The 27,462-nt window shown below is 38.2% G+C and overlaps 1 protein-coding gene across 3 annotated transcripts in view; it reads right to left on the bottom strand.

Annotated features, from left to right (window-relative positions):
- The window catches only part of ITSN2 (intersectin 2), a 114,702-nt gene extending 87,646 nt beyond the window's left edge, over positions 1-27,056 (bottom strand). For 2 of the 3 annotated variants that reach the window (XM_054569072.1, XM_054569083.1), the window contains exons 1-2: positions 26,803-27,056; positions 4,879-4,942 (exon numbers count right to left, since the gene is read on the bottom strand). In XM_054569072.1, the coding sequence (XP_054425047.1) occupies positions 4,879-4,909 (31 nt within the window). In that variant the 5' untranslated portion in view covers positions 4,910-4,942; positions 26,803-27,056. The remainder of the gene's footprint in view (positions 1-4,878; positions 4,943-26,802) is intronic. The other variant, XM_054569094.1, reaches the window with a different exon arrangement.
- Positions 27,057-27,462: the final 406 nt, after the last annotated feature.

The following is a 27,462-nucleotide window of genomic DNA, read 5'->3' as shown; positions in this document are numbered from 1 at the left end:
ATACGAATTTATTTAATATTTAACAAGAGAAAAAAAACAATACAAAAGAAAAACCTAGGATAAAAGGAATGCTGGTAATATATCCCTACCTGAGAAAAATAAATCCTTACAGATCCCATAAACATAACATCCTCTTATACATCCCATGACTTGTGTTCCCTTTACTTGGATTGGCATTCACATGACCCCCTCTCCTATTATTTAAAACTTTATCTTTCAAGGTCCAGGGCAGATGTCACTTCCTCTAGGAGGTCACTAACACCTGCAGGTCAAATTAATTGCTTCCTCCTCTAGATTCTCAGGAGGCTACTCCATGCTTCCACACAGCACTTAGAAAGGTGCTGTAATTGTTTTGTGTCCATCTGTTCTGCCAGACTATGAGTCTTTGGAGAACAGGAGCTTTGTGTGTTTGTTTATCTTTCCATCCCCAGAACCAGCAGAGTACACAGCATAGAGCAAACACTTAAAACTGACTGAGGAATAAACATGTGAATGAATAAAAGAGGGAGTAGAAAACATGATACGGAGCAAGATCAGGACTTGGGGGAACACTACAAATCTTTTTGTGATCTATCCTTTACATGTGATTCTACTAGCCCTCTGAGGAGGTCTTTAGAGCTCTGTAGATTCAACATGGCTAATAACTGTTTATACTTCACTTCTGACCTTTCCAAGTTTACTCATCTTCTACCAGTAAGAAACCAAATATGTTTAGGTATCTAAACTCATATATATTTGCTGCCTACATTATATAAAAATCTCCCTTACAAAGTTGTTTCCAGGAATGCATATCATAGAAATGTCAGTGCCCACTATAATTTGAAATACTAAGATGGATTTGATTTAACAAATACTTGGAAGACGTGACTTGAGGTGGTAAACACACAATACGATATACACGTGATGTATTATAAAATTGTACACCTATATAATTTTATTAACCGTTACTCTATTAAAAAATATATTTATTAGCCCTAAATGATTGGATTTTTTAAAAAAAATCTGTGAATACCCTCTCTTAAAAACAAATTTTAAGATTAGATTTAAAAGAAAAGAAACAGAGGTACTAAAGAACTAAGGACTTAAAATAACTAAACCTACACACTTTCTAAATACAGAAAATACCACACTCATAGTAGAAAACCTACTTGGTTTATCAGTTTATTATAAAATAAATAAATTAACCTGTCACGAGTCTTGTGATTAGGAAGGCAAGTAGTATGGCTATAGACTTAATTTACTACTATATGATTCTGGAAAAATCATGAGGATAAAATATAACAACAACAACAACAACAGATGACAAAGATGGAAGCAGCTCACCTTTCTTGAGCCCTGACAATCCTTCAGGTACTTTATATGCGGTAATACTGACTCCCACCATTACTTTATAAATTAGGTACTATTAGTATCCTTATTCTACAGGTAAGGAAACAAAAGCCCATGGTGGATTCTGTGTCTGCACGGTCCAATACAGTAGCCACTAGCTATGTGTGGCTTTGAGCACTTGAAATAAGACAGTCAGGAAGAGACAAATACCATATGATCTCACTTACATATGGAATCTAATGAATGATATAAACTGATGAACAAAATAGAAAACAGAGGCATGGATACATGGAACAGACTGATAGCTGTCACAGGGGAGGGCAGCGGAGGGGGCTGGAAGAAAGGAGAAGGGGTTTGCCAAAGATCATATATATATAACCCATAGACCCGGATAGCAGTGTGGAGATGGCCAGAGGGAAGGGGGGGCAGGGCTGGGTGGAGGTGGGCAAAGTGGGGGAAAAGAGGGACATCTGTAATAGTGTCAACAAAAAATAAAGTTAAAAAAATGTGTTGTGTGACTAAGGAATTGAATATTAAATTTTATTTAATTGAAATTCAAATAGCCATATGTAGCTAGTGGCTACTATATTGGACACTACAGTCCTGTAAGAACCAAAGAAATCTAAAAGTCAGGATGATAAAGGAGACATGACAAAATCTGAAGAATATGTCAGAAGCATTTTGACAAACATCCTGGTCTAGGGTATTTAGAGACAAGTTCCAATAGTATTGGGCATTAAAAAATTTACATAACCTGTAACTGAAGATTTAGTAAAGGAACAAACTGCTTCTAAAGGTTTTGTGCTATACATGGATGCTTCTTTCAATAAAATGTTAAACTCTAAATTGAACTTAAATTAGATATAAGAGTATGTTTAATCTTTAGTATTTTATAAACTAAGTAGGAGGTTACCACAGTTAACATTTGCTATCGATGCTTCAGAAGTTTAAAAAATTTCTGCCTCTATTCCTATATACTACTCCTAAATTAGTAATTCAACATTTGGTACAATTTTTCAAGCAATCATTTCTGGTTATTGAACATTTTGTTTCCAACTTTATTCTTTTATATGTAATGCAATGAGCTACAAAGCAATACATAAATGTTTAAGAAATGGAAGAAACACAATAGAGAAAGACTGGGCATGCACGATGTGTCCTTACTTAACATGGTGGCTAGGTTCTTGGAAACTGTGATTTAAGTGAAACCAGGTACAATGAAACCAATGTTACCATAAGCTAATTGATATAAACAACAGTTAAGTTTCCATGGCATATTTATGGTCACAAAAATGTGACCAAACTTCTAAATAAAGACCCAAAACTTCTCATAGTAAACACTGAAATAAATGTGAACTACATATTTAAGAAAGATGAATAAAAACAAGTAAGAGGATTCTTTTCCAACCCACTTATTCCCGTTCAGAGGTCCAGGTAGCTGCAGCCTCTCCTGGCAGCTCAGGGCACGAGGAGGGGCCCACGCTGGACAGGACGCCGTTCCATCGCAGGGCCGCGCACCCCCCCGCCGCCCACACTCGCTGGGACAATTTAGACATGGCAGCTCACCTCACATGCACGTCTTTGGGGTGTGGGAGGAAACCGGAGTCCCTGGAGAAAGTCCAGGCGAACATGGGAAGACCTTACAAACTATACCACAAAGTGGTTTTCGGTGGGAATCAATTTTTCTTTTTAAAGATTTCACTTACTAATTTTTAGAGAAAGGGGAAGGGAGGGAAAGAGAGATGGAGGGGAAACATAGGTGATGTGAGAGAGCCATCAACTGGTTGTCCCCAACAGGGGACCTGGCCCACAACCCAGAAATGCGCACTGACTGGGAATGGAACTGGAGACCTTTCAGTTTGTGGGATGATTCCCAACCCGCTGAGCCACACCAGTCAGCGCCAATTTTATTTGTCTTATCAAAACTGTAAGGCTGAATGAAAGGACATTATTTGAGGATTGGCTGTACTGCTTTCTTTTATGTTCATTTTTTTTTTAAATCTGCTTAACATGTTGGTTGAAGTTTATACCTAAACTGTATTTAATGCAAATTACTTTGCATGGGGCATAGAAATTCTCAAATTTAGGTAGAGCACATTACTACTACAATTATTATCCTGATTCCAAACTTATGTTTATCACTCATTATAGAAGAAAAATTATTTAATTTTTAAAAACTGCCCATCTTTATAATTCCACACTATTTCTATAATAGGAGCAATGCTCGCATGAATTCTTAAATAAGAGTTCTGAAAAGGCAAAAAAAAAAAGCAAAACCCCCAAACAAATAAAAACCCTTATCTCGAGTTCATCTTTAAATGACAGAATCCTACCACACAATTTATGTTTATGCAAGTAATTCATTTTTCCAAAAATTTCGTAAATCTCATAAAGTCAATCGCAGTCTTAAAACTTCAGATATACATGTATTTTCATAGTGATTGAGAACAACATGTTTGAAACAGGATGTAACTGATCAAAAACATGGTAATATGAAAACAGAATTGCTGCCCTGGCCAGGTGGCTCAGTCGACTGGAGCACTGTCCTGTTCACCAAAAGGTTGTGGGTTTGATCCCTGGTCAGGGCACATCCCTAGGTTATGGATTCCATCCCTGGTTTGGGCGTATACCAGAGGCAACCAACTGACATTTCTCTCTCTCTTCCTCTCTCTCTAAAACTTAATAAATGTATCCTCGGGTGAGGATTAAAAAAACAGAACTGCTTTGTCAAGGTGATAGAATCATTGGTGATTCTTCCCTCTTTTTTTCCCCTAATGTTCTTTACTATTTTCAACTTTAATGTTAAGAATTCCTGACTGGACTCACTATTTCCTTATATTTATAATTAGCTAATGAAATTTACCTCAAAATTAAGAACTCATCATCTTAGATTTCTTTAGTGATTTAAAAATGTAATACATGTTCTCAATTAATTCTAAATGACATACACAGTAACTTAATTTTTAAGGTGGTTAATTTGTATTTGAGAAATGAATTAAAACTAGAATCAGAAAAAACCCTTTAAAAACATTTTATTACTGAAATTAAATTTTTCTTTTAAAGTTATTCGTATTAAACAATTGTGTGTATTGACATACAGAATCCTGTGTAAAAGAAAAACTAATTTTTTATATATACTACTAAATGATCTTTATTGGCTTAAGCAGTTTACAATCATCCCATGCTATCAAAAACACCTTTAATATTCTTCACCTTATAGCATTCTGTTTTTTGTCCTCCAGTTTTATACATCAAACACAATATGGCTTTAAGTTGTTCTGAACTGCTCAAAGGCAAGCACACATTTCAGATGATGCTGCAGAACATGCTTATGCTGAGTTGCAGGATTCACTGCATAATATTCTAACAGAAGCTATATGCAATGTTTTGAAATAAACAGCCCAAATATTTTCAACAAGAATACTTTAAGTTTTGCATTTATACACTGAAAGAAAAATACCACAAAAGAATATTTTATAAGCTCTACCCGCAACCCCCTCCCCAAATCCCATAACCTCTTTATCTTCCTACAAGCACAAAGCTGCTTACCATTCATAGCTGTGGGAAACTGAGCCATCATGGTCCTGAATTTTCCTTGCTAGCTCTCAGCCATCTGCAACATAAAAACATTGTGCCATTAATAATACAACAAGGGCAGATCACAGCTTAGTGCACCTGCCAAGTAGTGGGAATGTCTGTCCCTTCAGCTCAACCTTTCAACAAAAAACAATGCAGAGCTTCTGCTGCTGCTGAACAGGCAGAATTTACATTTGGGGAAGGGTGGGAGATTTTGTTGGGTAATGGTTCCGCCTTTGAAATGAACCATTTAAAAGAAAAACAGTCACATATTTAATAGCAAATACTGAATAAAAAAACCCTCAACACAAACTAATTTTGAAGAAATCAATTTAGGAATAAGGAAAGTTATTACAACTGGGCAAGGATTTATTTCAGAATACAGATACAGAAATCAACTGTATAAATTAAATGTAAATAATGATTAAATCTACAATACTCTTCTTTAAAAAAAAAATCCCCCAAACAAGAAAAATTTCCAAAATAAATGTAGCATAACTATTTAATCACATTTCACAGGTTTATAAAAATAAACTAGAAGCAATTATTAAAACATATGTTTTATTTAAACATAATTAAATGTGCTGTGCAAGTGCTCTGCACTTGGAGAAGGAAATTTAGAAATTTAATAGCTCTGGGTTCAAATCCCAACTATGCTAGTTTCCTAGCTGTAACCATGAAAAAGTCACTTAACCCTTTTTGAGTCTCATATTCATCAGTAAAAATACTTTGTAGGAGTATTTTTTAAAGTATTAAACATAACCCAGTATATTGGCTGACACATAGTGCGGTTTTGATAAATGGCTTTCTATGTATCTAGGAAGGAAGAGTACAGTATAATTCTGAACCATAATTCATTAATTTACTATGAGTAAATTCAGAATGTTTTCCTATGATCAGTTAGGGAGTGCAAAGAACTAGCAAATTTATAGCAATGTATTTAGTAATTAAAATCATGGATTACTATATTAAAAGACTATTCAGCAGCACATCCATTTACCCAAATCATTTAAATATTAATATTTTTAGAAGCCTAAGGAAAAATGTTTGCACAAGCTATTTGAACAAAGAAAAGGCATAAAGGGTTGCACATCGTAGTTGATGGTGTTACCAGAGGAGGTGACTGATGAGCTGCCAAGAAGTGTTTACAAGGTACCATATCTTAGTGAACTCAGTGTGGTCCAGAAGAACTATGACTGTGCTAGTGTAACTACCAAAAGTGAGTCATATAAACAAACAAAAAAAGTTGGTATATAAATACAAAATGCATTAATCTACAATGCGAAATTTAACAGCCAAAAGAACAAACAGCAGCTTTTCTTCCTATAAAGCCAACTATCATCTACTAAATTGAGCAAATGGACTTAATTGTAATTAGAATGTTTAATGGTATCAGGCACAGACAATCTGATACATTTATCTACACAACAGGGATAAGCAAGACCGGGTCAATAGGGTTGAACAAACCTCCATCAATACTTTGGCACTGCCAATTTTACTTATGACTCCCAGCTTTTCTGTATGTTTCCATTATGTATCATCCTCCTCTCAAAATATACATTCTTGCCCTGGCTGGTGTGGCTCAGTGGATTGAGTGCTGGCCTGCAAATGGAAAGGTCACCTGTTCTATTCCCCTCACAGCACACGCCTGGGTTGTGGGCCAGGTCCCCAGTTGGGGGTGTGCCAGAGGCAACTGACTGATGCATCGCTTACACGTTGATGTTAGACTGTTTTTCTCTCTCCCTTCTCCTCTTTCTAAACATAAATAAATAAAATCTTAAGAACAAAATACAGTTAAAAAAAGTACCCATTCTTTCTTTAGATGTTAGTAACCTTTACTCCATGGAACTTTGTATCTGTTGTCACACTTTGACTTCATCTGTCACTATACTCTTCTTAAGAAAGAGGAAATTTCACGTATGTACAAAATGGTTTTCTTCACTTTTTTCTCAAAGGTAATATAAGCCATGGAAGGGTGGTAGGAACTCCCTAAGGAGATACTGGGTTGAGATTTAAAGGGTAAGAATTAGCTAAATTGTAATGTTAAGGATATTGGTTTTGAACCTGTGGTTGACAAGAAGTCAGATTTCACGAAAGGATCAACTGTGAAGAAAGGGGCAAACTTGCAGCAGGGAGATCAGTTAGGAGAGAGCTGGGAACACTATCTGGCACCTGTTCTAGAACAGTGGCAGCAGAAACAGAGAACACAAGATGAACTAGAGAAATAATCAATGGTTTAAAACAGGTAGAACTCAGGGACTGTTTAGATTGAGGAATTGTGGAGTAAGTGGAATCAGAGATGACTCCCAGAGTTACAGTTTGTGAGACTGGGTGAATTGTGACTTGTCAGCTTAAAAGAAAAAAGACAGTGAACACAGAAGGAAGTCTCATAAATCAAGTTATGACTACAACTTCCTCAAGTATAGAAATTCTACAGACAAGCAAAACATTTTTACTTCCCCAATTTTAAATTATCGTAAGTCATGTTAAACCAGAATAAGCTACATGCCTGCAAAGAAACTATTTACTTAACAAACATGCAGTATTAAGGGCCCTCATTTCATTAGATCTCTGTAACTGAGAGATAATGTTAAAATGTGGGAGAAAATCCTCAAAGCATTATCTACAACACATTTTATAATTGCATAAAAGCATGTAAAATACCAAAGATGGCTCGGAGAAAAAGCACAGACTTATAAAAGACAAATAAGAAATAGGATCCCGCCCTGGCCAGTGTGGCCCAGTTGACTGGAGCGTTGTCCCATATGTCCAAAAGGTTGCAGGTTCGGTCCCCAGTGTTACCTCTCTTGCTCTCTCTGATCCCCTCTTCTTTCCCTCTCTCCCTCCCCACGCTTTCCACTCCCTCTAAAAAGCAATGAAAAAATGTCCTCAGGTGAGGATTTAAAAAGAAGAAGAAGCAATAGGATCCCACAGTCACAAAGTCTTAGATATCTACCTGGGACCTCTGAATGGTCATCATGTATTCTGTAAATACAACAGAATGCTACATAAATAGATGCTTAATAATTACAGGTATAATCCTGAAATAAAACCAAAGAATGAATCAAATAATATAATGAGCAGAGAAGGCAAATCCCTTTAGTAAAACTGAGAGTACTAGTGTTACCAAATCTTACTCACCTGGTACATGGGATTCAGCCACCCATGTACCATAACATGCAGGTACCGTATTATAACAGGGAAACAGAGAGATGTATGTAACATCTGATGGACAGTGATAACATCTGATTATGGTAACATAATTTGTTGGAACCAGTAAGTTTTTAAAGTATACCATTTCATACCTGTTATGTTTATATCAACTCTCTGGCCTGTTGTAGAATATCTCATGTTTAACAATTCTACAGATCTACTTGCAGAGAAATAATAACAATTAAAATTTTGAAAAATGCAACATGTACATTTTACTTTTTAAAAAAGTAAAACTGTTTCTCTTTATGTAATCATAACAATTACCATTTATTAAGTCCTTGGTTACTATGTGTCACGCTTATTACTCACTGAAAGTCCATTATGTTCTAGGTTTTATACAAGGAGCTTCACACACAGAGGAGCTTGTTGCCTATAGTCTACCAGGTACCAGATACTGCTAGATCCCTTTGATAATATTAATAATCCTCACCATATCCCAGCAAGGCAGATGATACAGTACTCATCTCACAGATGAAGAACTGAAAGGTTAAATTACTTGCCTAACTTCAGTAAGTGATGAAGCCAGTATACAATCCCAAATCTGTCCAAGTCTAAAGCCTATGAATTTCCCATGGGCTTTGTCTGCCTCTTCCTCTCTTAAGCAGGGGTAATAATTAATGACGAGTGGGTCACAGGTTCCTGCAAGCAGCAGGTCACCTAATGTTGGTACTTCTGTAGGGGAAAAGAAAAACAAGCCTTTGAGTCTATATCAATCATATATATAAATTAGGAAGTGCTAATCATTTCTTATCTGTAGGCAGGCATAACATTTTGAGAGGAAGAAAAGGGTAAGCATATGCTGAGTTACATGCCTGATGCCTGTTTTAGGCACATGTGATCGAAGGCGGCATCCAACAAATATCTCTCTACTCCTTGGAGTGGGTAACATGTAATGATGGGCAATCTTGGCAGCTTGCAGTTATCATATAATTTAATCACTACATTAATTACCTATGGTTTTATAAGAAAAGCTTTATGTGAAGATTTTCCTGTGCATTATAAATAATGGACAACTGGCATTGTTACCTTTTTAGAAACCAAGAAGATACGTATGGTAGGAAGCAGCCATAAGGCAAAGAAGACTGCTTTGATTTAATGTAAATCAAATGCAATTTGGAGAATGTGGGGAATATAGTCATACCAAAGCAGAGAAAAGCAGAAATGCTAGAAGAGGAGCAAGAAATGCTTCTTCTACAAACAGTCAATAAGGCCCAGAAAAAAAAAAAAGTAATTATAAGTAAAAAGTAGCTTAATTAAGGTTGGATTTTTTTCTTTGTGTAGAAGCACATATTTATAAAAGAATTACAGTAATTATTTAATCAAAAGCCATCAATTTTCAAGATGTACAAATGAAGAAATTTCTATGAGCTCACATGGTCAGTAGCAAAACTAGTCTTAGAAACATCACCTCTTATGTCCAATGCCCTGTTTTTTAAAATTCCCCAACTTCCCTGATCATATAACCTAGGACATTTACTAATTCTAGATTTTGAGGTCTATCACTAGAAGATTGTGACTCAGAAGGTTATTATGTGAATTAGGGCATGAACCTGCTTAAATGTTCTTCCTGCTTTGAGACTTGTAAAGAAATAATACAAACAGAGTCACTTTAAAATGGAGCTGCTGCCATCCCAGAGGAACTGCCATGCGTGTCACATGCCCCAAACCTATGGAAGATTAAAATGGCGTCCCATGATAACTGTGGGACAGGAAGTGCCTAAAGCAACACTGTGCCCCGCAGAACTGCTTGCAAATGCAGTCGATAACATTGCAATGTCTATATATGGTGTCAGGCGGGTAAAAATTAATGGGGTGATCACTTCGTAAGTTATCTAAACATGTAATCACTACGCTATAGACCTGAAACTAATATAATATTGTACGTCAACTGTAATTGAAAATTTTTTTAATTAAAAAAAGATAAGAAAGCAGATATTATGACTATGGGCCTGAAAATTAAAAAACATTGTTTGGAATTAGCATCACTGTGTTAGCTTATCTACACCAGCAGAAATACCTTCCTTCTACTGAGGTAATTGTTCCCCAACACTTTCTCATAAATACCTTTTGTCTTTGTCTCCTAATCCAAACATTATTTGGGCTACTACCTGCAACAATGCTTCCTGAATAAAGTATTCTTTGACCTCAAATAAATGTTTTGGCTTTCATTTTGGCCTTTTATTTTTTCATTAAGAGACGCTTCCATAGAGCTATTAGTTTGTTTTTCTTCCAAAATACCCACTAATATCCCTCTCCTGCTTAAATTTCTCAACTGATTACAAGTTATAGCCCAAACTTCTTAGTATGAAATACAGCACCCTTCAGAGCCTCACCCCAATCTACCACCTTCACGTCCAGACACTTCCCCTTGGTTCAGGTGTCTTAAGTATATCAGCCTTTGAAGCAATGACGCTCTTTTCACTCCCCTGTTCCTCACAGTCACCCCTTTCTTCTCATTCTTCAACTCCCAATTCGAATGTCACCTCTTCTTTGAAAGGCTTCTGTCCTCCCAGGTCGCTGGTTACTGTCTCCTAGCTATGTCCACAGACTTAGTCATCCCATAATAACTTCCCCGATTTCACGGTTCACATGACTGCCTGTTCGCTTGTACTGGGCAGAGACCATTTTTATTTACCTCTGTACGCCTAGTGCCCAAACCAGATCTCCCAGAGAAAACGCTCAGTAAGTATTTGCTGAACAAATGAATTTGGTAAATGAATGCTATGGTTGGGATGTTAAAAAGAACACACAAAAACAAAACCCAGCAAACAAAGCAAGAGAAGCATGGAGAGAGGCAACGTTAAATTGAATACATAAAAAAGAAACTGGTTGTGGATTTATTGATGGTAACCATTCTGACATGTGTGAGCTGTTATCCCATTATGGTTTTAATTTGACAGCATGGACAGACCTGGCGAATATCATGCTAAGTGAAATACCTGAAGTAAAGCTGGTGAAAGAAAAATACCACATGATCTAATGAACACAATAAAGTAATGAACAAAGTATCAATAGAAAGAGAAGCATAGGCACATGGAACAGGTTGACAGCTGCCTGAAGGGAGGGTGGGTAGTGGATGTAAAATGGTGAAGAGATTAATCAAAGAACTTATATGTATGACCCATGGATACAGACAGCAATAAGGGGATTGACTGAGGGGAGAAAGCGGGGCTGGGTGGAGGTGGGGAAAGGGAGAAAAAAGCGGGAATAACTGTAATAGCATAAACAATTTTTAAAAAAGAAACATAAGAAAGCAAATAGGCTCCAAAATTCTCCCTTGAAACTCTGAAGGCATCAGAGCCATGGATTTTAGATAAAATTGTCCTTTGCAGCATGGCCCTTCTGTAACTTGTTTTTTTTCTTTGAAGCATACTTTTAAAGATAAAAGTTTATTTCACACTGACTTCCGAGAGCTTTATGGTGGGAGGGGGAGGAAGAATTGGGTTTTTCAATTACAGTTCTAACCATGTTGGTTAAGTGTTGATTAAGTTTTAAAAATTTTGACCAAAGGTCTGACATTCAAAAGCAAGATAATCAGGTTCCTGAGGGCATATCTTTTAAAACGTTCTCTAGTCCCTCCTCCACTCCACACGCCACAAACAGAGTCAACTTTCCAAACCTGATCAGTTGGGAAAATGTTCCTTCCTCGTCTCATTCCCAAGGAGATCAAGGTCGGTTCTATGACAGAGTGATTGGGGCAAAGTTACCTCTTTCTTTACAGTTTCTACAGTAAGATGAAATTTACAAAGCACATATGTCCCCCTTATCTATTCCCCATCTATTCCTTCTTTCATTGATCTATAGTGACTACAAGTATCTGAAGAATGCTATGAGAATCCAGAGGATAGAACACTACTGGCAGATAAATCAAAGTACAATACTTATCACAAAGGAGGTAATATTTGTGTAAGAATAATCTGAAATGAGGTCAGTGGTAAAATAAGTGGATTCTCAGTGTCCTTGGAGTGAAAGACATTGTATAGGTGTGTGGGCAGGCACTGTTACAAAGAAAGGAAAATGACCTTAACCTAAGGTAAAAAGAAGGAATGTACAACAACCAGTGTAACAGTGGAAACTTTCCCATTCAAAGAGTGTGATCTGAGAGTGATGTGATTTCAAAGAATTCGCTTACTCGTAAGTGTTAAAAGAGAATACTCTTTGGAATTCTAGAAATTTTAAGGAGATACAAGAATAGCGGAGTAGGGAGGAGGAATGTAGGGTTGGGAGGGGACAGAAACTTCAATGAAAGTAGCTGTTTTTGTGTTTTACATATTGAAGCCTCTTTATAATTTTATCTAATGATTTTTTTAAAATGTTAAACAATATACTGAATTCCATCTCCATTTTAGGAACAATTAAAGAGAAACCAAAGCAATGAAGTAACCTGCCAAGATTATACGATTTAAGAAACAAAGTATGCTATACTATTGATTTTAAACTTCACTATACGAATCCTGGAGAGCCAGTATTTAAAGCACAGTGTACGTCTGAGGTAGAGATCCAAATCTGTTAGTCACCAGGGAGAGAAAATAGCTGTCATCATGTTAAAGAATGACAGGATCCAGGAAAAGCATCTACAAGAGACAAGAGAAGAACCTGGTCTTTTAAAGGCAGAGGAAGAGAATCTGACAAACAGCACAGGAAATGAACTGGATTTCAGTGTTGGGAGACAGGGACGCCAGCTATGACATAACCGGCATAACCCAGGTGGGGAGAACTTGAACTTGGGCAATAAATAGGCATTTCAGAGTTAAAATGGATAGGGTTTTCTGATCAGCTAAATGCAGAAGATAAAAGAAGAACATCACAGTTTCTATCTTGGGTGACTGTAGAATGGTCTAAGACAGAAGATCTAAGAAAGTAGGGGTTTGGAGATTAGATTTGGGAGGGTGAGCAAAATATTCATTTTTCAGCATACCTAATCTGATGTACTTCAAAAGGCATCCAGGCGGATTATGTTCAAAAGACAGTAACAATTCCATTCAAGCTAGAGACCCAGATTTGGTAGTCACCAGGGCCTGGGAATAGCTGTAATCATGTCAGTGAACGACAGTATCCATGGAAAGCATGTGCAGGAAATAAGAAAAGACACATCAGAACACAGGTTGTGGGAAAGGAAAGACATCAGGGTATAAGGTAAGAAAAACATTTTATGGAGATGATGGTCATTACTGCCAAATGTCACAGAAGTCAAGACTAAGCCCTTAGTTTTGGCAATCTGTTGTGAATACAGTTCCAGTACACTGAACTGGCTAGATAAGTCTAATAGATATAGATAGATAAAGCAGTAAATGGGAGATGAAGTGTAGGTGATTCAAGTACATTGTTAAGGAAAAGGGAAGAAAAGGATGAGAGGAGAGATAAGAGGCCTCAGAAAACGGGCAACATCTTAAGGCTATTTTTAGAAGACGAGGAAGAGATTTAACTTGCGAAAGGCAAAAGGAAAGGAGATTACCTAAGCAAAGCTAAGGTCCAGAGATAGTCAAGTAGACAGTTCTATAGTATACAGGGACAGATATTTCTGCCTCTGGGAATCCACAACAGGTAAGGCGGTAGGATGAATAAAGACATACACAACTTTGGAAGCAAAGAAGTTGAGAAAGCATACATTTTCTTTGCAACCCTGCTTTCTCTCTTTTCCTTGGGCCCAGACAACAGTCCACAGGGCAGGGCTGAAAAGAGACTTTTTTAACCCAAAAGCCAGTATCACCCAAAGCCTTGCCCTTGTTAATTTTTTAGTCTATTATGAACAATATTAAGTAACAAGTCCACTTTACCAAAAACATTAAACTGAAATTACCAGTCTCCTCTAAATCCAGCCATATCCAATAATAAAAACGACAGGGGAAAAGTATACTCCTCCACATACTCCCCACCACAGAGGCCCACAGAGACTGGCAGCCAAGCTGATGCCACGCCCCGGCAGGGCTTCCGTCTGTGACTGGCAATTTTCAGTCTCAACCAACCAAAACACGAACAGAACAAGAAAGCAGAGGAAAGAAAATCAAACTAATAGTATAAATAGAAAAGCATTCATCCATTTCTATTCTATCAGGCCAACTTAAAGTTGTTTAAAAAACACACACATTTCAATTACTGGAAGTAAAGCCTGCTTTTACTGCTGCAAAAAATAATGCTCTTAAGTAGAATATCCCAGTCTCTGAGAAAGTAAATATAAAATAATAAATGTGGAATGAGAATTTTTAAAAGCAAACTCCAAGCTCTGACAGGGAGAAAAGTTACCAGGAAAGAATAAAACGCGATATTCTAACATGGAATTAGTCACACTAACACCTACAACGTATCCAGATATTACTTATCACTAAACAGTAAAAACTAACCATAAGTGAAGCCTCACTTCCCCCAAACACTTCAAATCACAGATTCTCTTCACCAATCCAAATTATTTAATTTTGAGGGGTTGTGGACTCCTTTAAAAAAAAAAATCCAGCAAACCTATAGTTGACACTCTCTGGAAAAAGTACAAATGCACAAAATGTGGTATACAGTTTCAAAGGTTTCAGACCTCCAAAGTTAATCTGTGGACTTACAGAGGACTCGTCTTCTATATTTAAGATCCTTAATTTTAACATACACAATTCCCATTTTCATATATTTATAAAATATTAGATTGGGAAAGAATCTTTCCAATTATGCAATCAATTAATTCTCAAACTATTCTAACCATGACCCACCTAAGTGGGGCCAGAGAGCCAGCTTACCCCCACCCGCTCCCATCTTCCAGTCAAAAAATACCTCTATGATAAAGAATTATAGCAATGCAAACACTTAATTACACAAGAGCAAAATTGTCAACATAATTAAATGTAACACTAATTCTAAAATTATATTAATTCAGCAGCCATTGGAACCATATCAAACTCAAGACAACATCCATCAATAGTACACTGAAAATAGTACCCATATAAGTGTGAGCATACAGAGTAGGAATTTTTCAAATCTACCAAAGCACTGTATATATAACAATTTCTTAAAAGAAAACTAGAGCTTTGAGTAAGCTCTAGAAATTTGCTAATTTTAGTTTATGAACACTAAATTTCAGTAATCCTTAATAACTCACATTATCATTAAGTAGCCCATACTGACACTGGGTTGGCCAAAAAGTGTTTTTTCCCGTAAGATGGCTGAAGTAGTGCTTAGCTGTCTTTAACTTCATTTAAAACAATTTTGTTAGATTGTATTGTGACAGCTGTCATATCAATGTGCATTTTTTAAAAAGTATCAAAATTGATTAATTTTATGTAGCCATTTTAATATTGAAGATCGAAGAAAATATACATTTGTGGTATATTATGCTTTATTATTTCAAGAAAGGTAAAACCACATGCTGTGACTGATCAAATGTGTCAAAAGTGCTTTTGCAAAGTTTCATGCTGGAGATTTCTCCCTGGACAACAGTCCATGATCAGGTACACCAGATGAAGTTGTTGGCGATCAACTAGAGACATTAATTGAGAACAATCAACGTTATGCAGGAGATGGCCAACATACTCCAACTATCCAAACCAATAAAGTTATTGGTCAAAATGAAAAACGTGTCTTTTATTTTATAGAAAAAAACATACAGACTTTTTGGCCAACTCAATACATAAAAATCAAAGACAATGGGAATGGAATGGTAACAGTCCCCAAGAATGAGAAAATAACTTGCATTTTGGTTTCATTCATCAGGAAAAGCCTCCTGACCTAGCACATATCTTGAACCATACTGGAAGCAGCAATCAATCCAATGATTTTCAACCATTACGCTCTGTGATTCTATGTAATAACTCACTAGTAGTATGAAACTACTCTCCTTCACTGGACCCCTAATATCTTGCTGGTAGGAATGTAAAATGGTTCGACAGCTTTGGAAAAGAATTTGGCAGCTTCTCAAATTGTTAAACATAGATTACCTTATAATTCAGCAATACCATCTTTAGGTATGCAAAACTTGTACACGAGTGCTCACAGCGGCATTATCTATAATAGTAAAAAAAAAAAAAAAAAAACGAAACCCAAATGTCCAACAACTGATAAAATGGTTAAACAAAATCTGGTACCACCAAACAACAGAATATTATTTGGCCTTAAAAAAGGAATGAATTACGGATACATGCTACAACATGAATGCACTCTAAAACCGTTACAGCAAGTGAAAGATGCCAGTCACACACAAAAATATACCCACATATTGCATGTTCCCATTTCTGAGAAATGTCCAGAATAGGCAAATTAAGAGACAGAAAATAGATCAGTGGTTGCCTAGAATTAGGGGTGCTGGGGGAGAGAGTGGGGAGTGCTGCTAATGTGTGGGGAGCATTCTTTTTCAGATGAAAATGTTCTAAATTTAGATAGTGGTGATAGTTAAACAATTCTGTGAGTACACTAAAACCACAAAGTTGTAAAATTGTAAACTCTGAAAGGATGAGTTTAACAGTATATGAATTATATTTCAATAAAGTTGTTATTTTAAAAATCTAATCTCCTTCACATGGCATACAAGATGTCTTAGGATCTATCCACTGCCTACTTTTACAGCATTGGAATACCTTCCCTCCACCTTTGCGCCATCTTACCATTTCAATGCCCCCTCTCTGTGAACCTGTGGGCTTACCTGCTTCTCAGTGACACTTCTACCTACAAAAGCTTCCTTTGCCATATTCCCATTTTAATGGTAATTTGGTATTTACCTCCATTAAACTACTTATCACCTAGTACTGTAACATTTGTTTTCATGCCTGCCCACCTCTGTTACACTGTGTGCTCCTGTGAATGTCTCATCCTCATATACCTATTGCCCAGCCAGGCCCTAAAATACCCTTTAACGAATACAAACCCTTTGACTCTAAGAGATTAGCATTCTTTCAATTGCAATGAGGACAAGTAGGCTAATAGACTGTGAACTCTGAAAACAGATCCACCAATGAGAGTTTGAATCCCAGTGCAATTACTCCTTAGCCTTGTGAACTTCCACATGACATAGCTTTAATTTCCTAACCTATAAATGTGGACAGTTGTACCTAAATGCCAGGTTGTTTTAAGGCTTAGATATCATGTATGTAAAGCATCTGGGACTTAGAAGGTGTTCATATATGATGGCTATTACTGTTATTATTTCAAAATTATTTTCAACCAAAACAGTTAACTTGATTTTATTGAATTAGAACAATGAATTAGTCATATAATTACTAATTAAAAGAATATATTTTATTTAATCAATATTTGATTAAAATTGATCAAATTGAGAAAAAAGTTACTCTTATTGTTACCTAGAGAGGCTCAGAACCCCAGATGCACACAGCATGTCAAGACTTAAAAGCATTAACGAAGATAACTCTTCTATACAAACTTAGTTCTCCTAGTTCTGTAACTCTGCAGGTTTGCTTTAAGATATTTAAATATAAATTATAAGTTTGGGCTTTTATAAACATTAAGTTTAGTTAAAAAAGAATCAACTAATAAACCAAGAGGGCAGTTAGTACTCCAATTATATGGAGGATTTAAATTAAACCAATTTTAGAAGAATCAGTCAACAACTATGAACAAGGCAATTCACCCACACAAAGGGGGAAAAACACCTAAGAATAGTTTGTGAGTCAGCCCAACTGTTGTAAGGGAAGGGTGGGGGGAGCCGGCTATCTGGCCTATTCTCTTCTGTCTCATAGCAGGACTAGCTATTAAGCAAAACTACTTACTTAACTTAAATAAGAAGTACAGAAGTAAAAAAATTTCACATACAATCAAACCTCAGTTCTTGAACATCTTGGTTCTCGAACAATTCGGTTCTCAGAAAAAAATGTCTCGGTTGTCTAAAAAAACTTCAGGTCTCGATTCTCTACCAGACAACTCTGATACTTGCATGAGCAGTGACACGTTCTTTCAGGCAACAAAGAAAGGAGGTTCAGTTTCCAAACAAACCACTTCTGTAACAATTTTTTTGGAATGAATTAGGCTCCCCTGTAGATGCTTCACTTTCAAGCAAAGTATCATCTCTTTGAAACAAAGATAACTTTCCAAATTCTGAAGCCATTCAAGAATACACAAAGGAAAAAATAAACAGAGTCAACTATCTGAATATTTTAAACTTCTGTTGAAAACAAAATTCAAAAGTAAACAAATGGGGAAAAATCACAACAAATATAATCAGTATTTTTAATGTAAAGAGAAGTATTAAAATAGATAATGAAAACACTAAGACCTCAAATAAATAGACACTTTCCTGAGAAATAAAACTGGTTAATAAACGTTAACATCACTAATAATCAAGAAAATGCAAATGAAGTTCTGTTTTGTTTCTCCTTATAAACTGATTTTTTAAAAAAACAAGCCTTGGCTGCAAAGGCGAGAGGAGATGAGTGCTGTAGACATAGCTCGTGGGAGAGCAAATTAGCACAGCTCCTCAGAAGGCAATGCAAAAACATATAGAATCCTGCCAATGTTCATATCCTATAAGCCAATAATTTTCCTTCTGGGTATCTGTCACAGGGAAATAATAATAAATATGGGAAAAGCCTTATTTATCAAGATATTTGCTAAAATTATTATTATAAAAAAATGGAATGAGTCCAACTATGGGAGAATGAACTGAGCCAAGTATTATGCAGCCACTTAAATCATATGATATGTAAATTATATTTCAATAAACCTATTAAAAAAAATAAGTTCAACTAGACCATGTAATAACATAGAACCTAGTTATGTTCTTATAATTTATGTTTACTATATCTACTTAAAATTATGAAAATAAAAACAGCAGCCAACAATCACTGAATACTTATCAAAAGCCAAGCCCTACACTCTGTTCTTTACATGTTATCCTTGTTTGCATCATTACCACGGCCATTTTAGAAGGAGGAAGGCCCAGGGTCCCTGAGCGGCTGTGGGGCCGGCCCAAGACAAATAACATTCTAAAGGAGCCCTTGCTATACAAACTTTCATAGTGCCCTTGAGAATGTTAAAAAACTATTCTTGAAATTGAATTTTAATTATCTCATAAAAGAAAGGAACAGTGCCCCTGACTCGCCTCCTCCCTCCACCTGCAGCCTGGAGCAGCCACCCTCGCCAACCTAACCAAGAAAAGGCCTAATTATTATTATTGTTATATTTATGGAGACTTTAGCAGAAGAGGGTCACATTAAACATATTGTATATTATCTCTTCAGCCTCATAACAACCCTATGGATAAATATTATTATGAAATCTCTACTTTTTAAAGAAGAGAAAACCGAGCTTTAGTGAGATTGTTATACTCACAAAGCTAATAAAAGGCAAAACTGGAACTAAAATCCTAGTCAAACAGTAAAAGCCATGTTCCTAGCTACAATGTTGTGTTGTAAAAAATGCACAGTAATATATATGTAATAAACAAAATGAAAAGACAGGTGGGTAGGAGACACCAACATGTGTCATTGGTTGTTGGACTTAGAACGACTTTTTCCCCCCTCTCCCCCATTTTACAAAATTTCTTCAATCAGTATGTATTATTTTCATAATGAAAAAAATATGAATACTTACCTCGCAGGGGAGATACCATGATCACGAAAAAAATATGTTCCATTATGAGAAATACAGTTAAATGTAAAGAGGAAAAGAATTTGGAAAAATATGTACTTTAAATGACAAATCAATTGTATTGTCAGTATATAAAGGGCTCACCCATTCTTCTTCAAGGCTAGCAGTCAGTATACCTCAAAATTAAACCGATAAATTAAGAGAATGATGTCTTTTATCACAGCTAGAAGAACACAAACATAATGAAGCCTGGGGAGAAACAAGGTTGAGGTCTAATCAAATGTGTTAACAGCCAGGGAAAGGTGCGAATGGAACCTGGAGTCTCCAAAGACAAAAGCTTCAGGGTTTATTCTGCCTCCTAAGGCTTCCAGTTCACCAAACTTCCCTGGACATTTTAGAATCTTATCAAGATTACATCAGGACACTCCAACTTCCCCCATTACCCTGAAAAAAGGGGGAAGTCAGATGAGAACCTGAGCCCTGTCTCATGAGAAGAAATCTAGAAGGAAAATTAAAATTTTCTGAACATTAGAAAAGGAATACTGGGATGAAAGAGGGATTTATTTTATCAGGTTTTTCCCAGAGACAAGATTAACAATCTCCAAAATTCTAAATAATACAGAGTTTCCAGAATGTGAAATTTCCATGTCTGTTTTCACGCAGTTTTAGTCTCTGGGGCCCTCCCCTGGTTCCCTCCTTCCCCACTGGCCTAAAAAGCCCTATTCCGATATTACTTCCTTGGTGTAAATGTCCCTATTTTACTCTAAACTTGTGAGGTTTGTTATCTTCTTGATATCATCATGCACATCTTTAATTCAAATAGACAAATATGTACCAAGTCATCAGATGTGTAACATCTGTGTAAAACGTATTAAAACGGGAAATACAGAAAAGAAATTAGACCTAAACTTATAAATCTGTAAGTGCTATAGGGATAAAGGACAGAAGATGGGCACTTAACTTTGCCTTAGGCAACTAGAAAGTTGTTAGTTGAGAAATCCCAGAGGCAATGACTCCTGAACTGAGTAAGGAAGAACTAATCAATAGGTATATATAAACCAGTGGGCTAGGAAGAGTAAAAAGATTTTTAAGAATTTGGAGCAGGAATGGGCAAACAGAAAAAGCTGTTTGAGAATTTAAAAGACAATGTCAATGGGCTTTGTAAATGGGGCTAAACATAGCACTTATCTCATAAGGATGTTTCAAAAATTAAATGAGTTAATAAATATAATGAATTAAAATAGTGCTATACATAGGAGGCACTATAAAAAATCTGTAAACAAAACTAAAAAACAAACTTGGACAGTATACCTATATGGCAAAGAGTCACTATTCTTAACATATAAGGAATTCTTAGAAACAAGCAAGAAGTGAACATGCCAATGAAGTGAGAAAAGCACCTGTTTTCTCCAATTGGGGCTTTCAGGACTTACCACACAGAGAATGAATGCTGCACATGCATCCCCAGTCTGCATCCTTCTCGGCAAATTTCATTAGTCTTGAAATTCTCACTTATATTCACCAAAACTATTTCATACTCACTAAATGTTACTTAAGTTGTGAGATGTATTAACTTGACCTACTTCTTATATTTATGCATTCAAGTGCGAAGGAGGAATAGGGTGGTAAGTGTCCAAATAACTACGCCAACCAGTCTAAACAAAAAGGAATGATAAAGCAACAATTATCAGTGTCCTCCAAACTGTCAGAGCTAATCCTGCCAGGTCATTATCTATGCAGGATCTGAAATTTGACATTGCGGATCCTTCTTTCCCATTATCAACCTCACACTAGTGAAGGACTCCTCCCCAGAAAGTGGAAGTTATTTAAACACCTGGATTCTAAGACTTTGAAGAGAATCTAAAGAGGTAGGTTTTGTTTTGTTTTGTTTTTTGTTTGTTTTTCAGAGACAGAACTTTTCTTTCTTTAGGCTGTTTTTAGTGCCTCCAACCCCAAACTAGGGGGATTAAAAGGCAGACTCCTTGTTGGGAGATAAGACTGTGGGTCAGAAGGACTTCCAGTCAAGAAGGTAGCACAGGCAGACATGGCTTGCCTCTTTGCATAACCACAACAAAATCAAAACTAAAATATAGAATAACCATCACCCAGAACCTATAGAAACTGAGCTGAATGGAAGTCTAACAACTACAGAATTAAAGAAACCACTTCCATCCAAACTGAGCTGGCAGACTGGTGCCATATCTAAGATTCCATCAACCTGCTAACACTCTTTGACCCGCCTTGGAGAACCCCAGAAACTCCCCCTCACCCAACTTAAGGGCCCACCCAAGCTACTCTTCCATATCAATGGTGAGTCTTGGCTCATGCTTCACAGCCTCCTAAATCCTCTCCAACAAGCAGCAGCTGGTCTCAGTGAGCCCCAGGCCTGGCACTAGCAGCAGTCAGGTTATATTCACAGTTTAGCTTTGCCTGGGAATCTCCAAGCCCAGCATAAGTAGCAGCCATCTCAGATTGCTTTAAAGCCCAGGCAGGGTGGCCCTGGGCAAAACACAGGTGGGAGCCGATCCTGGCCTGAACCATCCTGGAAAACCCCAGGGCCAGCACACCCAATGGACACCTACAGAGCACACTGGAGCACCCTCACCGTGCCCCTGCACAGCTGATCCTTCACGGAGGGTGGAGGTTGGTGGTCAGTGGTCGCAGCCAATCCTTGCTGCTGACCGGCCTGGGTAAATCCCTCCCATTGATCTGCCAACAGCAACCAAGGTGCAATTACAAGAGGGTGTACTCAGCCCACACAAAGGGTGTACCTTGAGTACCCAGCTTGGGTGATGGGGGAGGCTATGCCACTGGACCCTACAGGACACACCTACTATATTAGGACACAGTACCAAGATGTGGAGTCAAGCAGCTCTACCTAATACATAGAAACAAACACAGGGAGGCTGCCAAAACGAGACAAAGAATCATGCCCCAAATGAAAGAAGAGATCAAAACTCCAGGAAAAGCTAAAAGAAATGGAGACAAGCAAGAGTTCAAAACACTGGCTATGAGGATGCTCAAGGAACTTAGTGAGGGCCTCAACAGCGTAAAAAAGATCCAGTCAGAAATGAAGGAGGCACTAATTGAAATAAAGAACAATTTATAGGGAAACAACAGTAGAGTGAATGAAGCTGAGAATCAAATCAGTAATTTGGAACATAAGGAAGCAAAAAACAACCTATCAGAACAAGAAGAAAAGAAAATCCAAAAAAAACGAGGATAGTGTAAGCAGCCTCTAAGACAACTTTCAGAGGTCCAACATTCGCATCGTAGGAGTGCCAGGAGGAGAAAAGAAAGAGCAAGGAACTGGAAATCTATTTAAAAAAATAATGAAAGAAAACTTGGCTAATTTGGTGAACATGCAAGTCCAGGGAGCACTTTGGGTCCAAACGAGATGGACACAAAGAGGCCTACTCCAAGACACATCATAATTAAAATGCCAAAAAGAGATGGGGGGAATCAAGGGGAGAATAGGTGAGAGGTGAGGGGATTAAGAAGTATAAATAGGTAGTTACAGAATAGCCATGGGGATGTAAAGTACAGTATAGGAAAGGGAGGAGCTAAAGAACCTACACACATGACCTATGGACATGGACAAGGGTGGGGGCACTGCCTGAAGGAGGAGGGCAAATGGGGAAAAAGCAGGACAACTAATAGCATAATCAATAAAATAGAATTAAAAAAAAAAGATTGTGGGTCAGTTCTTTTACTCTTTTCAGCCTTCTTATATGGATTGTTTTGAAGGTAAGATTAAAATTTAAGGGCAAAAAAACTAATTTCTTTACCTTTCATTAAGTTAAAAAAAAAAAGCCCGAAAAAAAGGAGTACGCTAGTTCAGTTTGAAATATGTCACTGAAGAAGCTGGAATAATATTATTTCTTAAGTAATATATTAAGTTGTAGTCACTGTGCTGAGCACTTAATATTATATACAATACTATGGCATAAGTATTATTATTATCATCCCCACTTTTCAGATGAGGAAACAAGCGTATAGAATTAAACTAAGGGCTTTATGACCATCTGGTGTTACAGCTGGGAGCTTGAAAGCCTGGACCCTTATCTACTACAGTAATGATGAATATAAATAAACGTTTTATTAAACCACATATACTCTTCTAAAATGAGTAAGCATTAGTGAAGAAAATGATGTAGAAAATATAAAACACTTGCTTAAATGAAATAAGTTAAATGTCTACCATCTGGTGATACATCTCTAAATGTCTACCATAACCACTGCTGAATACCTCCACAAGTAAATAAATCATTCAATGTCTTGATATAGCTGTGAAATTATTTTTAAGTGAATTTCTCAAAATATTACACATTTGCACATGAAATATGTTTTCCTCTTAGACCTGTAAAACTACATCATTTTTTGATGTATTCACTGTCCTATTTTTGCTCCGTTTCCTCTCCTCCTCCCTCACTTCCTCTCTGCCTTCAGATCCTTTAGGCCAGTTCAGTTCCTCCTTCTCAAGAACACCTACATGCACACTCTAACCAACAGGGCTCTGACACTGGTCGCTGTGCTCTGTAGTTTACGATGGTATCAAGTCAAACATTAACTTAAGTAAAAAACACAGCATTTCTCCCGCATCTTCATTTCTAGATCTATTCATTTACAGAATTAATCCTAAACATCTTCCTACTTCATACTTGGAATCCTGCCTTCAACAATTAGTACACTAAAAGAGTCTGCCTTTTTTTTAGCCTTTTTTCAAAAACAATTATTCCACAAATAAGGGATTAAGATCAGAATTAAAAAAAAAAAAAGCAAATGCACTGTTAGATGGTAATAAATATATCATATTTTAGTAATGTAATTAGTTTATTCTGAATAATTTCTGTTAATATAAATGCTATACAAGTAAATATAGTATATAAAAATGCTAATTACCTGTCAATGGACTAACAGGCACTTTCATTCATTTTCTCAACAAATATTTATTGAATGCCTATATATATATACACACACACACACAATTTTTTTTTTGTTTTAATTTCTGAACTAAGATGAGTGGACCTGAGAACTGCACAGGTGCTGAAGTTAGAAGGATCTTGGTTTAAAACCTGGCTCAGAGACCTAGAGTAGTCAGTTACCCTGCAGGTTAACATTTCACTTATCTATTAGATGGAAGGAAAATAACTCCTTCACAGTCTTGGGGAGCTTTAAAAGATTATGTAAAACACCACAGGGACTAGCATGTCGTAATGACAAGCACGGTACATAGATCTTAAATATATACATATGAAATATATATAAAATAAATGACAGGCATGGCAAATATATTTCAATACTGAAGAAAGTCGTCAAACGAGATGACCAATAAATGCTCTGTCTTACTAGAGACATGGAAATTTGTAACTTTAAAGATACATTAAAAGTAAAAACCCTAAGGTTATGTAAGAAATTTTCCATTTTTTAAAAGGAATATGAAGTATATAGGGTGAAATGACTTAATAAAGACAGAAGGAAGGAAAAGAAGAGGCATAATGAAAACCTTGAAAGCTGCTGAGTTTGGGTGATGGGTGTATAGTGGTTCTTAATACTATTCTATTTTTGTGAAAATAAAACATTTTAAAGTATAATTTCAATTCCAGAGCATGCCTAACACACTTCCTGAGATTCAAAAGAGATCACGATGATAGCCTTGAGATATGCTGAACTAACAATAGTACCTCCCTGCTCACTAATGAAGTACAGGTCAAGTTTTCTCAGACAATTCTACCTTTCATTATAAAGGTGAGCAAAAGAAATAATTATACGCATTAAAGGGTAATTAATACTCCTCATTAATATCACATTAAAACAGCAGCATTGCACATTTATTGCATATCCTTCAAAAGCATGAAATTCTGCTTGTTCTTAAATTATGCTTAAAAAAAAAAACCAACTTCCACCTTACATACTTTTGAAATTACAACGGATATATGTCGATCATATTCAATAAAGATGGGGGTAAAAGAAATTACAAGGGAATCGCAGGCACAGCCAAAAACCTAAAGATGTCCACAACTTGCTACTATCTTTAAATTTTGAGGGGCATCACTATGAATTCATGTAAAGGTGATGTTTCTAGATCGCGTTTAGGTTTTATCACTGCTAAACAATACAGGAGACCAGCACAGAGAGAGGGGCAAAAAATTTTCTTGAGAGGCTTAAGAAGCTTAACCTACCGAGCCTACGCTCCTTACATTAAGAAGACTAAAAAAAGCACCTCGCCTCTATCTGGGTAAGCAAGTAAACACTAGTAACGAACTAGAGTATTTAGCAAAGCAATCCTTTTTGTCTCAACCTTAATTCCTATCATAAAGTGGTTACTTCTATTAAAAATGTTCCGCATTCAAAATTAACACAAGCCTCAAATGAAGCACAGAAGCCATCAGCGATCATTTAACGATGAAGTACAGCATCTCTCTACAGAATGTAAAGCTCTGTAGTTTCAGCCTCGGTTTATCCATTCACCACGCGCACGCAGGCGTCTTTTAAAAAAATTCTAATTCGCAATAAACTTCACTCTGGTCTAAGAGGCTGAATCTCTCCGTGCTTCCTGTATACCCTGGAAGTCAATAACGCTGACGTCAAATTGCAACATTTCCCAACTTTGGTTTAACCCGAGCGGTGGACGCCGAGCATCCACCCGGCGGCCTCTCCGGACTCGGGCTACTTTGACGCACCGGGATGCGGCTCACCTGATTCCGCACCAGGCATTACCAAGAAGGGAAACCAACTCCGGGAAAATAAAATGGGTCCCCGAGGAAGCGGGCGGGCGCCCCGACAGGATCTCTTCTGCCGTCACCCCAAAAACTAGGGGGCCATGCCCCGCCCCCGACCCTCGGCGGCGTCCGCACCTGCCAGGGGAGGCCGCGGCTGGACCTCGGCGCCGAGAGGGGGCAGCCCGGCCCCGGCCCCTTAGCGTTCCCGGGGCCCCGCGGCCCGGGAAGGAACCTGAGGGCAGGCACCCGGCGCCGGAGGTTTCCGCCCGGCGCCACCGAGCCCGCCAGGGGCCTAGCTCAGGGGCAGCCGGAGCTCCCGAGGACGCGTCCGCGCTCTTCGCGGCGCGCCGCCGGCTCCCGTCCCGGCCAGCGGAGCCTTCCGCGGCTGCAGCGACGGCGCCCGCACCTGCCCCGCGCCCTGCGGCAGTCGGGCAGCCGCCTCACCCACCTGGCGCCTCCGCCGCGCTCCAGCACGTCACAGCGCGACCCCGCGTCCCTCGGCAGCAGCAGCGCGGGTGCGGGCGGACGTCGGGAGACCCTGCTCGGCCGCCGCCACCGCCGGGTTCGTCGCCAGGCCGCCGACAGCGAACCTGTTGCGCAGCCTGTCACGGCCGCTCGGGCTTCGCGGCGCCGCCTCAGCCCCACAACAACATGGCGGCCGCAGCCTCCGCAGGAAGCCGGGGGGCGGGGAGGTAGGCGACGGGCCTGGCAGCTGACTGCCGGCCGGCCCGCCCGCTCGCTACCGGGCACCGACTCCTCACTCTCGAGAACGCGAAATTGGATGGAGCGCGGCTTCTCACCCTCAGAGCCCCGGGGCCCCCGACTCTTTGAACCTGGTACAAGCGCTCCGCTCTCCCTTGGAAGCCCGTACCAAGCAGCCCGTCATGGAGCTGCGACGACCCACCTGGCTCCACCTCCCCGAGGTGACAAGTCGAGGTTGGGTGGTGCGTTTCCTGCCGCAAGAGACCCCGAGGGTTTGGGAAGGGCCAGGCATCCGGCATGGCCCTGCTGCACTCGGGCTGGGGCTCTCTGGGGTGCCTTCCCACGCACTGATGCTTCTTTGCCGACCTGGGAGCCCGAGACCCTGGGCGTGGGGGAGTCACCCGGT

Source organism: Pteronotus mesoamericanus, unplaced genomic scaffold (assembly GCF_021234165.1).
Source record: "Pteronotus mesoamericanus isolate MK-2021 breed Mesoamerican mustached bat unplaced genomic scaffold, CSHL_Meso_final contig_101, whole genome shotgun sequence".
In the NCBI taxonomy this organism is placed as follows: domain Eukaryota; kingdom Metazoa; phylum Chordata; class Mammalia; order Chiroptera; family Mormoopidae; genus Pteronotus; species Pteronotus mesoamericanus.
The sequence above is the reverse complement of the archived record's forward strand: the minus strand, read 5'-3'. Positions and strand labels throughout refer to the sequence as shown.